This window comes from Bidens hawaiensis, unplaced genomic scaffold (assembly GCF_021521415.1).
Source record: "Bidens hawaiensis isolate Kalapana, Puna unplaced genomic scaffold, B.hawaiensis_p1.1 tig00003430_1, whole genome shotgun sequence".
Lineage (NCBI taxonomy): Eukaryota > Viridiplantae > Streptophyta > Magnoliopsida > Asterales > Asteraceae > Bidens > Bidens hawaiensis.
Window position 1 is genome coordinate 646008 of NW_027491191.1, and position 14832 is coordinate 660839.

The 14832-nt window shown below is 33.1% G+C and overlaps 2 protein-coding genes across 3 annotated transcripts; both read left to right on the forward strand.

Annotated features, from left to right (window-relative positions):
- The first annotated feature begins 2249 nt into the window (after window positions 1-2249).
- On the forward strand, window positions 2250-9670 carry LOC143623372 (putative protein phosphatase 2C 60). Of its 2 annotated transcripts, XM_077094302.1 has the most exons (12): window positions 2250-2367; window positions 2865-3002; window positions 3325-3388; window positions 5279-5387; window positions 6103-6256; window positions 7109-7234; window positions 7875-7998; window positions 8091-8167; window positions 8290-8342; window positions 8706-8760; window positions 9150-9343; window positions 9438-9670. In XM_077094302.1, the coding sequence occupies exons 2-11, from the start codon at window positions 2886-2888 to the stop codon at window positions 9339-9341; spliced, it is 1071 nt and encodes a 356-aa protein (XP_076950417.1). In that variant the 5' UTR covers window positions 2250-2367; window positions 2865-2885; the 3' UTR covers window positions 9342-9343; window positions 9438-9670. The 2 variants fall into 2 exon arrangements, with proteins under 2 accessions (XP_076950417.1, XP_076950416.1); XM_077094301.1 differs by having other exon boundaries at window positions 9150-9670.
- Window positions 9671-12012: 2342 nt separating this feature from the next.
- LOC143623395 (uncharacterized) lies at window positions 12013-14549 on the forward strand. Its single transcript, XM_077094318.1, has 4 exons — window positions 12013-12168; window positions 13890-13958; window positions 14144-14276; window positions 14512-14549. Exons 1-4 carry the CDS (start codon window positions 12013-12015, stop codon window positions 14547-14549), a joined length of 396 nt encoding a protein of 131 aa, XP_076950433.1.
- Window positions 14550-14832: the final 283 nt, after the last annotated feature.

A 14832-nucleotide genomic window follows, 5' to 3' on the forward strand; every position in this document is an offset into this window, starting at 1 on the left:
TGGTCATAGCGAATCTAATGAATTTCGGATACTATTGGCCGGGAATGCATCTGGACGCTGTGCAGGAAATCAAGAAATGTGATTCTTGCCAGCGTCATGCTCCCAACACACTACGACCGAAGAACGAACTTGTTCTAGTCACTTCCGCCTGGCCATTCCAGAAATGGGCTATTGACATAATGAGACCTTTCCCTGAAGCCCCGGGATGCGTCAAGTTTTTAATAGTGGCCATCGACTACTTCACGAAGTGGGAAGAAGCCAAACCAGTTGCATCCATAACAGCAGCAAGTGTTAAGAAATTCCTTTGGGAATTCATAATTTGCCGGTTTGGTCTTCCGCTGGAACTTGTGAGTGATAACGGTACTTAATTCGCGGACGGTGGGCTACAAGAATGGTTGAAAGAACTGCATGTTTCTCAAATTTTCACATATGTAGCCCATCCACAAGCGAATGGTCAGGTTGAACGAACCAACTGAACAATCAAGGAAGGGATGAAAGCAAGGTTAGGGACTAAACGGACGGTTGGGTTGATGAGTTGCCCATGTTCTTTGGGCCTTCCACACATAAAAGAATTCTAGTAATTCTGAAACGACCTTTAGTTTAACCTACGGCACTGAGGCCATGATCCCAGCCGAAATCGGAATTCCGTCCGCAAGAGTCTTATTGATCGATGATAATGATCAAGAACTCCGGATGAATCTCAATCTTCTTGAAGAAAGGGGGAACTGGCATCGATTCGCGACCATAATTATAAACGCCAACTGCAGAAATATTATAACTAGCGGGTCCAAAAATGTGAATTTGACGCGGGAGACTTTGTCTTCTGCAACAATGAGGCTTCTGGCCAAGAATCTCCGGGCAAGTTGGCCCCAACTTGGGAAGACCCTTATAGGATAAAACAGGTTTTATCCAAGGGTGCTTACAAGTTAGAAAAGTTGGATGGGACTGAGATCCCTAGAACTTGGAACGTCGCACAGTTGAAAAAATGTTACATTTAGCAAGACATGTTTTTAGGCATGCGTGCCAAGTAGATTGAATGAATGACATGTATCATTTTCTTTTGTAATTTCATCTGGCTTATGCCTTGATTATAAAAGACTGTTAGCTTTATATTGAAGTCTTATGTTATGCATATGTTCTGGTCCGCATACTAGAAGGATCCATATGATCGAACAGCAAGAATGGTGTAATCCTTTATTGACAAAGAGAAGATCATACAAACACTTATATTATAAAAATAAGACAAAGTATATCGGATAAAACAAACTTCTTGTTATTTATCAAAAGGGATTACAAACAGATGTCAATTACAAGGAAGAAAAATTTATATCTATGATGCTGTGTCTTCGCCTTCCGCGTTTTCGTCCTCCGCATCATTACGTTCCGCGTCATTATGATCTTCTTCACTTTCCTCATCAAGACCAAGAAGAGCCTTTAGTTGATCCACGCCATCTTCTTGATCTGCAAGCTCAATTATTTGCTCCTCAGTAGGGAACTTCAACCTGTCAAAAAGTTTGGTTTTCTCGATGAGAGTCTTGGCAGTATCCCGGCTATGCAAAATAAATTCCTCTCGAAGCTTGCCCTCTTCCGCAAATTTGAATCCTTCCTCAAATCCTGTTTGACGGTCGGCTTGGGAGGACGCATTTAAGAGTATGGAGACACAGTTCCCAAGCCCATCACCCGCCCGGATATGAGCAATAACCTGATAAATGTAAATATAAGCAATTGTTTTACAAATGATAGAGACAATACGAAAAAGCGCATTTACCTAGGGAACTCATTCCGCCAGTAGCCACTTTCTATCTTCTTTAGCTCAAACGAGCTCCATCTTATGACCTGCACATTCCAGGGCTTGTTCCCGGTTCCTGGCGGCAAGATTGGCAAGTCGTTCGTCAATTCTCGTTATTTCATGAACAAATCGAAACAATAAATATATAAATACATATAATATCTTGTTAATTGTTATTATCTATAAAGTTAATAATAACAATAAAAAAACTATTAAAAGCCCCATAGAAATGTGTATGTGGAAATGTGTGCGTATATATTTTTTAAAACTTTGTCCAATAAAATAAACTAGTAGTATATTACATATTTGTGGATTTAAGTAATAAGTGAGGCCCAATACTATCGTTCCACCCGCCAAAATGTGTTCCATAGATACCTTCCGCGTCAACGGTTGATACAAATGCATATATATATTTTAAATATATTAAGTTAACATAATAACAATAACAATAACAAACAATAAAATACCTTTCTTTCTTTCTTTCTTTCGTTCGTTCGTAACTATGTATTCATTCTATGCTCCATCGCAAACCACCACCGGAATCACTCTCCACGGATGATCCAAATCTCGCCAAGCCGGTAGCGTCTCAATCTATATTTCGTTATTAATCCGTTCATTGATGCACTTCCGAATCTTATTATATGATTTGATTATTTTTTCTTTTTACGTTTCTGTGAAATGAATCAATAATTATGCTCGTTAATCGTTATCCGTTCGATATTTGTTTCAATCATTGATCAATTGTGATTTGTCTTAGTTCCGTTAATTGTTGTTACGCCAGCCATGCAACGCATGTGATGATTTTGAATTTTATTTTATTTGAATGATTGATGTAACGATTATAGATAAGGCATGATTTGACCTGTCGTTTTCGTTTGTAAACGAAATACGGATGATGCAATTTGTGATTTGTGAATTTACATTTGTAATTGAAACTTTAATGGACGAGTTTTTCAATGTTTGTGAATTGAATTGTGTTTATATGTTTGTTATCTCTGGATTCTTTTTCATTTGTGTTGTTATCTTTGCATTAAACCGTGTTGGTTTTGGTGAATATTGACTGTTAATTCCACAGGTTGATAATATATAACTAGAAATGGGAATATACCTAAGCACGCCTAAAACTGATAAGTTATCTGAAGATGGTGAGAATGAGAAGCTAAGATATGGGCTGTCATCCATGCAAGGGTGGCGTACGTCAATGGAAGATGCTGTAAGTTGCTAAGCTGGACTATGCTCTAGCTTTTTCGTATAATTGTATTGTTGTTTTGGTTAAATTATGGACATAGTAAGATGATGGAATTGCAAACTGGATATATGACTCTTGTTTAATTTGGATAATCGAATCATATTTTCTAATTCTTTAGTTGATACTCAAATCATCACAACCTTATCTTAAGAATTATGATGATGGTTTTTTTTATTTGTACCAATATGGTGTAGAATTGATGCGCCTTCGATTAGTGTTTGGAATTTATTATTGATGTGATATGACTCAGCATTTGTCTGCCTTGTTGGTTTGAGGTGTTTGGTAGCATGCTGCTTATCCTGATTTGGACTGCTCAACGTCGTTCTTTGGTGTTTATGATGGCCATGGAGGTAAGAATATGGTGTATACGTATTTTAATGTTTCTTATATTGATAATCATTAGTGCTTAAACAGGATTACTGCATTTTAATGTGTCTAAATCAACTTCTTTGTGCTTTGAGAACATTCTTTATGCATGATTTTCAGTGTTAGTTGAATTTACATATGGTAATATTCATCTCTTACCAAAAACAAGTTATTTATGGATATTATTAGGGGAGCCCTGGAGAGCTAGTCTAGGCCCCTGTTCGATCCACAAGGATCAAGATCAAATGAACGCTTATTTTCTTTCTGTTAAGCGAAGATATATTTCTAACCCCTCAGTAACTAATAATCAAGCGAGACACAAATTTTTTAGTTCGTATTTTTCTGGTAAAAATAAAAAAGGAGATAGGATTCCTTATTATTCAGAACTGAATCGAATGACATGTACTGGTCGTTGTAATCTCAAATATCCGGGCATTCTCGAGGGAAATTCTGATTTATTGGCAAAGAGGAGAAGAAATAGAGTCATCATCCCACTCGACTCGATTCAAGAAGGCGAGAACCAACTAATACCTTCTTCAGGTATAGCAATTGAAATCCCCAAAAATGGTATTCTCCGTAGAAATAGTATTCTTGCTTATTTCGATGATCCTCGATATATAAGAAAGAGCTCGGGACTTACTAAATATGAGACTAGAGAACTGAATTCAATCGTCAACGAAGAGGATTTGATTGAGTATCGAGGAGTCAAGGTATTTTGGCCAAAATACCAAAAGGAAGTAAATCCATTTTTTTTTATTCCCGCGGAAGTCCACATTTTAGACGAATCTTCTTCCATAATGGTACGGCACAATAGTATTATTGGGGTAGATACACAAATCACTTTAAATAGAAGAAGTCGAGTAGGCGGATTGGTCCGCGTGAAGAAAAAAGCAGAAAAAATTAAACTGATAATATTTTCTGGAGATATCCATTTTCCTGGAAAGACAAATAAGGCATTCCGATTGATACCACCAGGAGGGGGAAAACAAAATTCCAAAGAATACAAAAAATTGAAAAATTGGCTCTATATCCAACGAATGAAACTTTCCAGGTATGAAAAAAAGTATTTTGTTTTGGTTCAACCTGTAGTCCCATATAAAAAAACGGATGGTATAAATTTAGGAAGACTTTTCCCGGCGGATCTCTTGCAGGAAAGTGATAATCTACAACTTCGGGTTGTCAATTATATCCTTTATTACGACCCAATTCTGGAAATTTGGGACACAAGTATTCAATTAGTTCGGACTTGTTTAATGTTGAATTGGGACCAAGACAAAAAGATCGAAAAGGCCTGTGCTTCCTTTGTTGAAATAAGGACAAATGGTTTGATTAGAGATTTTCTAAGAATCGACTTAGCAGACATGTAGATTCTTAGAAAAACAAACATGAATTATTTCAACTTTCTTTTTCTTTTACTGTTCTTTTTTGAAAAACAGACATGTAGAATCATTAAAGGATATCTTGTAGTGTTTAACTCACAATTCTTAGAACACTGTATCTAAAACTATTTGTAAACTTTGATCCATACACTTCCTTTTCAAACAAGTGTCTACACCGAATTCAGTTTGTGAAACTATAATTTGAAGGCTATGAAACTAATTCAACCAGTTTTCTCAGTAATGTTCCAGTAACCAGTATTAATTAATAGGTATAAAACTATAAATCTAACACTCTGGTACAAGTTTACAAATATGATCTACATAAATTAGCATTAACAGTAGTATTTTAGTTCTTTTGCGACATTGTCCACATTCTTATGATCTTATTGTGTGACGAATATGGTTAAATATGAAGTTCTGTATATCTAAGCAGTGTGTTTGTTTGAAAAGATTATTTATTTAAAGACTGAAAATACTAAGCCTTTACGTTTTCAGGTCAGGCAGTCTCTAAGTTCTGTGCCAAGTATCTTCATCAACAAGTGACTAAACATGATGCTTATTCTAATGGTGATATTGGCACTGCTATCCAGAAATCTTTCCTCAGGTTACATATTTTTTATTTTAATTATATAATGTTATTAAAGGTAGTACTGCACTACTGCTAATTACCTATTAATGGGTTGATTTGGGTTATATTTTATCTCTTAGCATGTCAAATAGGTTGATCTGAAAGATTAAAGTTAAATTGGTTGATAGGCAAATATAACCTATTTAGGTCGGCTATGGTTTATCTCCATATCTCCAACAGGTTAATGGGTTAATTTTCAGGATTTCAACTGAAAAAGGGTCAAATGGACTAAAGGATCTATTTAGCTACAAATGAGCTCATTTTGGTCATGTTTTATATCGAATGAGTCACAGCGGTTAATATAAAGGATTTCAAAATAGAAAACGTGTCAAGTGGGTTAAACGAGTCAAACAGGTTAAAAGTCATACGAAATGTGTTAAAATGCATATTAACCTCCTAAATATGGTGTATAATAATATCCTACATCAATTGAAATGGATAATAAAGTGTTCATGTGACACATGCTTAAAAATTGGCCAGTCAACCTGTTCCCCAACCCGCCCAGCCCTCATCTATATTATTATTAGTGAAGAATTTTGTTCTTGTTTTGTTGCCAATAGTTCTTGCACATGCATATTATGTGTGCAGTTATATTATTGTTACTGAAGAATTTGGTTACTTTCTGTTGCAAATAGTTTTTAGAGTTTAGACAACCATATCGTTAGCATAAGTTTTTTGCATCTTTATATAGATTGGACGAAATGATGTGCGGACAACGTGGTTGGAGAGAGTTAGCAATATTGGGAGATAAAAGAGATCAGTTTAGTGGCATGGTGGAAGGATTAATTTGGTCCCCTAAGAGCGGTGAAGCTAAAGGTCAAACTGATGACTGGCCTGTTGAAGAGGTACATTCTTTGCAACTAAATAACAGATATGTTGTTTTGGGTTATGTTTCACATCTAACGGGTATATTAAGGAAACAGGTCAGATGGATTGAACGGGTCGAAAGGTACCCGAGCGTATTTTAATTACAGTTGTCTGAATTATTTTAATTCAAAAGATTAAACTATTTAGGCCATAATATAAATACTGTAATATTAATTGTAACACTGCCAGCACCGGATTTTTTTTTCAATTTTGTTACAAAAAGCGTTTCCTGTCAACCTGGTCCGACTCGTTACGGCCTGCAAAAAGACATTATTTATTTGACACATTACCTAACCTACGCTTTAGTCAAATAACATGTCTGAAGCATATTCTTTAGAAATGAATAAAACTCTTGCACTTTATAAAGGTATGATTTTTGCTTAAAGACAAAATCATATATATGGTTAAAATTATTAGAGTAAATTAAAGATTTCATCCTTTTAAAGTTTTAAGTATATACTCAATTGTAGGTTGAGTCGTTAATCTTTAGTAACTACACTGAACATCAAGTAAGCAATTTGTAAAGAGTTAGTCCTTCACACTAACTGGAGCTAGAATTTTCGGCTAAATTCATGTTAATGACCAATATGCCCTTACCTAATCCTTTGTGTCACACTCATACAGGAATTATTTTTATAATTTAACAAATCAATAATAAAAACTAGAAACTAAAATCCATGTTAAATGACCAATATGCCTTTATCTAATAAAGTGACCATTATGCCCTTACCTAATATAATGACCAATATACCCTTATCTAATTTCTAAAGCTTGTGGGTTCTCAAAACAGATTAATAATGGTACTCAATACATTCATTTAAATGATTCAGGGACCACATTCTAACTATGAGGGGCCCACATGTGGCAGCACTGCTTGCGTGGCAATCATACGTAATAACCAACTTATTGTGGCTAATTCTGGTGATTCTCGTTGTGTGATATCTCGAAAGGGTCAGGTAATATATCTTGAATTCTAGATAATAATTAACTCATTAATTTGAGATGAACTTGGATTAGGATTGGATAGGAATTAGATAATAACTGGGACCGGTTTCCTCTGTCTATATATTTTAGTATAGGCCTAAAAATTTATTAAAACTAAACTAAGTTTTAATATAAATGAACAGTTCACGAACAAACATAACTGAATATAGCTGAGCTAAAACCAGTTAAAAGTAATGTAAAGAACAATGTTTTAGGTCTAAAAGTTAACTAAACCAATTTGTAATAGGCCAAATATGTTTAAATAAATATAATACAACCATAAACGAACAAGCTTAAACAAACATACCATAAATGAACACGAACGAACTCAACTAAACGAATATTCATAAACGATGCATGTGTCATGTTCGTTCGTTTAACTAAATGAATGTTCAGCAAACGGTTCATAAATTGTTCACTGAACGTTTACATGTTGATTCTTAATTAAAAAAAATGACATCGTATTTCATTCAAACGGGTCGAAAGTCATTTTATTCGTAAAAATAAATACAACATAATTCTTTTAATTTTATTTGATACAACTCATCATTTATGAAAAGAAAAATTTGGACAAGTGTTGTTGTGCAGCTATGCATCTAATCTTTTATGCAGGCATACAATCTATCAAAAGATCACAAGCCTGATCTTGATACTGAGAAAGAAAGGATATCAAAAGCTGGTGGTTTTATTCATTGTGGTCGAGTTAACGGGACTCTAAACTTAACAAGGGCTATTGGTACTTCTCATATGTTAAATGATTTATTAAAACAGTTATTTTTTCCTTAATGCTTTTTATGGGTTTTAACTTTTTTTACTTCATATGTTTAGGGGACATGGAACTGAAGAAGGATAAATCATTGCCTGCTGAAAAGCAAATTTTGACTGCTAATCCTGATATAAACGCAGTATGTTTACATATTATTTATATATTTATATTATTGTTTTCCAAATAATTAACGAATTATTATTTATGTATAATGGGCATGACACTACTTGATTTTACCATTGTTTGTGTTCACGTTATTAGGTTGAGCTTTGTGACGATGATGATTTTATCGTTCTTGCTTGTGATGGAATATGGTAAGTTTTTGGTATTCACATGAATCAATCTAATATGTGTTTGTTTACTTATAAATTTAAAATGAATAAAGCCCCCCTAAATCTTTTAATTCATAATTACATATATGTGAATTAATTGTTACACATATATGTAATTTGGCTATTACACATATGTGAACTTGTGATTACATATATGTAAATGACAAAAACTACACTCAATGACTCAAATAATATTAAATAAAATAAATCCAAAAAAACAAAACGATCGGTTGTTAGGAGTTCATAAATAAATATTACTCTACCGTTGCGTTACGATTTTAGCCAACTTTTAAGTCTGTGTCTGGAAACCTCATAAACTCCTAAAACTTTCTGTTTCTTTTACAGGGATTGCATGTCAAGCCAACAGCTGGTTGACTTTGTTCTGGAGAAAATAAAAGCTGTAAGTAAACACTAGTTTACGTTATAATAATTATATGCTTTCAGTTTACAGAAGCAATAATTTCAACCCATTTATATTATTAACGTGTAATTTCATGTTGTATCGTATTAGTAACAAGTCAAACGAATCACACAGAATGAAGTGGCATAAATGGATCACATATGAATCCTGGTGATATCATTTTATATACAGTTAGCCATCAAATAATGTGATTACAATATATAACCACTAGACGAAAAAGAAATCTAGAGTTTGTTAATATAGCGGTTTAGTAGGTTTACATGTAATTAATAGTACAGTTTGGGCAGAATCGGTCCGTTTTCTTTTAGCCATCTTTTCTCATTAAAAAATTATTTAAAACGCAACCTAATCAACCATAAATAATGCAGGAAACTAAGCTTTCAACAGTCTGTGAGAAGGTATTCGACAGGTGTTTGGCACCGACTTCTGGTGGTGAAGGTTGTGACAACATGACTATGGTTTTGGTTCAGTTTAAGAAACACCCCACTTCTACTTCTGGTCCTATTACTTCAGATGAGCACCCTTGTTCTGATCAACCATCTGAATCAGCAGACAATTAGTGGTAATACTATATTCCCCAACTCAACATAAAACAGTTTTATACTTTAATATCGATGCCTCCTAGGAAAACTCGTGCATATGTTTCCTTTGATTAGGGTGTCATACTCGACCAGTTGATAACAGAATCCGTGATAATGTTTTTTCAATTTGATAGGAGATAAATGCTTGATGTTGTACACATTTTTTTGTTCTTTTTTTTTCCAATTACTTTTGCATTATGTTGGTCCAAACAAGAGTTGTATTCTCCTAAATTTGAATCATATACATGCATATTCTGCTGTTGGTTTCTAGTGGATGCATGAATGGATGGTTGTCGGTGGGGGGCGTAAAGTTCGCCATGACAAGAACCTAACACGAAATTGTGTTGTTTGGGCTTACTCTAAACGGGCTTGGTTTAGTTTTGGGTTGAACTCAATAATACTTTTAGGTTGGCCCAACAGATTTGTCGGTTGGCTCCTTTTAACCTGCTTGATTTTATACTTATTTTACTTTAATGCGGTTTATGTCATAACATAAACTGACTGAATATTTTATGGCAAATTTAAGATCTAAAATATAACTTATTTTAGAATAATAGTATTCTTGGTTGTAAATTTGTAATTTTCGAGTGTTAATTAATCAAAACCAAAGAAAGTTACAAAAGAATATTTGGGGTTAAAGAGTCGTGTTTGTCTCATTCTACACGAGAGCCACCCGTCCACCATATGTCCCTCCTATCCTATCTCATTCTATACCCATTGTTTTTATTCTTGTGGGGTCGCACCAAAGAATGGTTGCTTCGGGAGTCAAATATGTTGATTTGATTGCATGTCGTTATCGTTTGAATTTAGATATTGAGCAGGTTTATCAATTGGTGTTCGTAATGGAATATTGATGTAAAAGTTGAGCATTGTTGTTAAAATCTTTTAGCTCGCAACTTAACATGATTGATATAGCTGGTAATATGTTGATTCATACCCATAAAACCCCTAACAATAGAAGGTAATAATAAAAGAAGAGATTTAATTTTAATTCTCCAAACTATGACTTGTGAACAATAACGAAAAAGTAACTGTCCATCATATGATCATATGTAATAAACGATTGAATAGTTTTCATTTCAATCAAATATTATTATTATTATTATTATTATTATTATTATTATTATTATTATTATTAAATTCATAATATCTAGATACACCCGCCTTTTAATTCGGGGAAAACCCTCACCTAAGGTCATCGTCCGAAAGCATGACAATGTGTTGAAATAAAACTTGTTTGGTTCAAGGATAGAACGTCTCATGCTTGCCTAGTCTCCGATCATCATTCTGGTGCCGCTGGAACTAATTGGTGTAGACAAGAATCGAACCTTAGTAAATCTTTTGGAAAAAAAAACCTAGACAAAATGGCAAAACTAGTCCTTTATATTTGCACGTTTTTTCAATGGTCGTCATTTAGCAAACTTAATGACAAAAAACATTCTTTAAGTTTCAAATCCCTATCACGTTACGTCCTTTGTCACTAACGGAGTTAATTTTACTTGTTAAATCTGGTCATGTGCGAGTAATTTGATCATTTTTATCTATTTATTAAAAAACATTTTAATCTCTTCACCCATCATCTTCATTCTCTCTCTTCATCATTCACCATCTTCACACACCCTCTCTCTCTCTCTAACATTCAGAACTACCACCTCTACCACCATCACCAACCAACCACCACATGCCACCGCCATCACCTGTTGTTACGACCACCAATTTCCACCAGCAGCCGGAATATACAAATCATCCATCCTACAGTATACAAATCATAAACAATTTCAGAAACAAATACAAATTAACCTCCAATTTGTCACAAATCAAAGTCAAACGACCCCAAAATCCTAAAAACCCAGAAGTCAACCAGTATAAATACCAAAAATAACCCATCAACACCCAGATCTGGAAAAAATCAAACCCAATACACCGATCCTAAAACCCATTTCTAAATCATGACACATTCAATCACCAAACACAGATAACAAATCAGAGATCTGATTATCGGTAAGTTAACGGAACAAGAAGAATATAAGATTGGTTTGTTGTTGGTGTATTGGGCGAACACAAAGACTACCTCATGTGCATTGCATATGCTAAGATTTAACGAAAAATTTAACCGAGTTAGATACAAAGGACGTAACGTGATAGGGATTTGAAACTTAAAGGATGTTTATTGTTATTAAGTTTGCTAAAGAACGAAAATTGAAAAAACGTGCAAACATAAAGGACTAGTTTTGTCATTTTGTCAAAAACCTATATAGCTTTAAGAAGAATAAAAAAAGAGTAGTATATAGTTTGAAGTTTTATAATATTTATAATTATAAAATCCAAAAAGATTGCTCCTAAAATAACCAATGAATAAGAGACACGTAATCCATTTTTGAGATCTGTGATCTGACCCCCATACCTCTGAAACGATGCTTTGTTTTTGTTTCTGGCTTCTCTAATATAAATTATAATATTGACTGACTGACTGACCATTTCTAATTCTTCACTCAACATTCAACAATCAACATCTTATTCTTTCTTTCTTTCACACGCCTAGCCTAGCCTAGCCATTACTTATAATCCATTTCAAATAACGACGACTTTAAACTTGAATCTCCGTTTCATACGCATAATTACCGATGATCAAAAGTATTTTGAATCCATAATGGCAGCTGGAATCATCAACGGTTGCGTTTCATCGTCATCATCATCATCTTCTTCTCGGAAGAAGAACGGCAGCAGGTTTCGAGTGTGTTATGCTTCAACGAGTCCTCTTGCTTCGGATCCTTTGAGGATTCATCGAGGTGCTTCTGAATCCCAAGTCAAAACTGCTTTCAGGCAGCTTAGCTTGCTTTGAAGGTAACCACGCTCTCATCATTTATTTTTCTATTAAAACAATAGACAATGTATAGATAATGAAATCATTTATTCGTTAGGGGTGTTAAAAGAAAACTATGGAGTATAAGATTATAAACCAAACCACACGAAAATAATCGACCTAAACTAATAATAATCCACACTCCGGTTTTGTTTTTCTTTTTTAAAGTTCGGTTTCAGTTGAAAAACCCAACTGTATTGGTATTGGACATGGGAATCAAACTAGGCCAAAATTGTTTACTTGTTTGTTATTGACTTATTATTGGATTAATCGTCTGTTACTTTGGGTCAAAAGTTTCAAACCTAACTTTATTATTAACAAGTTTTTGAAACCATATTTAAGGCCTGAGTCTGTTAGATTTTTAACCAAATCCAAATGTAAAGTTGAACATCTACTTATCTTATAATCAACCAAACTAATATATGTAACACCGGAGAACCAAAAACAGACAACTAAAATTTTGGCATCTTGTTGGTTTATAATTTGTAGTCATTTAAAAATGAAATTGTTATATATAGTAGTATAGATAATTATGTAAAAGATAAAGTCGTATATAGTATAAATTGACACGTAGGGTCTAGGTATTTTTATAACTTATGACATAATTTTTAATGATGTCAAAATTATATTCCAAAAGGCGGGTAAAGTTAAAATACAAAGACAACAAAAATGAGAAGGGTGAGAAGCAATCCAGTCCATTGATTTTAAATTTGAATGACTAAAATTAATTTAATAAATAAAAATTGATGGAAAGGGTATGAAGGTAATAACCCACCTTTGTTGACTTTCTCTCTTAACATGCAAGGCACATGACAATTCTCCCATCATTTTAAAATATAACTTTTTCATACGACATTATTTTTTTAAAAAAAATTCACCATAATAATAAGCGTTTTTTAATATGAGTATCATATTGTTATATAAAAATAAAAAAAATTAATGGGTTTTTTAATTGTGTTTTTTTGTTGTTCATTGTGTCATTGTGTAATATGTTGTTTCCATTGTGTTTTACGTTTCAAGTCATTGTGTTATATATATTCACCATTGTGTCTTACGTTTTAGGCCATTGTATTATGCGTATTCACCATTGTGTCTTACGTTTGAAGTTATTGTGTAACATATATTAATCATTGTGTTTTATGTATTAGATAATTTGTTGTTATTTTATCATTATTTTTTACATATTATTATTATACAATGGTGTTATTAGTATTTAAAAAACATAATGATAAGTTGAAAGACACAATGACGAAAAAAGACACAATAATAAGCGAAAAGACACAATGGTGTGCGAAAAGACACAATGACGAAAAAAGACACAATGATAAGCGAAAAGACACAATAACAAAAAAAGACACAAAAATAAGCGAAAAGACATAATGGAGTATGAAAAAACACAATGACGAAAAAATACACAATCATAAGCGAAAAGACACAATGGTGTGCGAAAAGACACAATGACGAAAAAAGACACAATGATAAGCGAAAAGACACAATGATGAAAAAAGACACAATGATAAGCGAAAAGACACAATGATACCTTTAAGTTTTAACGACTAAAATGGGAAAAAAAGAATCAATAACTTATACATATGTTCTTACTTTATATTAAATTTACTTTTTTATATATTTAATGAGTTTTTGTCAACTTCTTATTATTTCAGTATCATCCCGACGTATGCAAAGAAAACGATGGTGGGATTCAGTTTCAACAAATAAACGAGGCTTATGATGTAAGTTCTCTCATCTCATGATTCCACGCTTCATTTTATACCACCAAAAAAAAAACTTTAAAATGATTTTATTAAACGACTATTTTGTTTTAATTTATATATTCGACGTTTTAATTTATTCAACCCTATTGTTTTACTTTGTTATTTGTTAAATAAAATAAAAATTCATTTATTTCTGTGGGCAGATGGTAATGAATGATTTGCGGGGTGAAACCAGTGTTGGTGAAGTGGATGATGGACCGTTGGATGAGACAATGAGAGGAATGAACGATCCAGATTGGGAGTTGTGGGAAGAGTGGATGGGCTGGGAAGGGGCAGGTATTCGTGATTATTCTTCACACATTAATCCTTACATTTAATTTCTACGTCACAATCATCCTTTCAAAAGAATAAAAATATCTGATTCTTATCTTGTAAATTAAGATTAAATAAATGTCAATAACATGATTTCTAATTTGTATTTTGTAAATTAAAAGACTAGCAATTTTACATGTAGTTGTGAATGTTTCTTACCAAGTACAACTAAATTTGCTAAGTTCTTTTCTTTTTTCAGCAACTTTTGATAAACTCAAATGCGTTGATGATATATGAGGTTGTGAATTTATCATATCATGAGGCTAGTCTCGCTCTATTAACGAACGGTATAAGATTTGTGTAACGTGTTATATAGTTTGTTATCTAAATTCTTTCTAACATCTCTTTAAACATAAATTTGGTTCATATCATGTAAATTAAGTGGATTTGAAAATAATGACACCATGATTTTAAATTGTGAATTGAATAGTATATTTCTCTTTCTAATCTATAATTTAATTATCTAAACTTTTTTTTTATTAAATAAAGATTATTTATTTTATCATATGCTACTACGTAT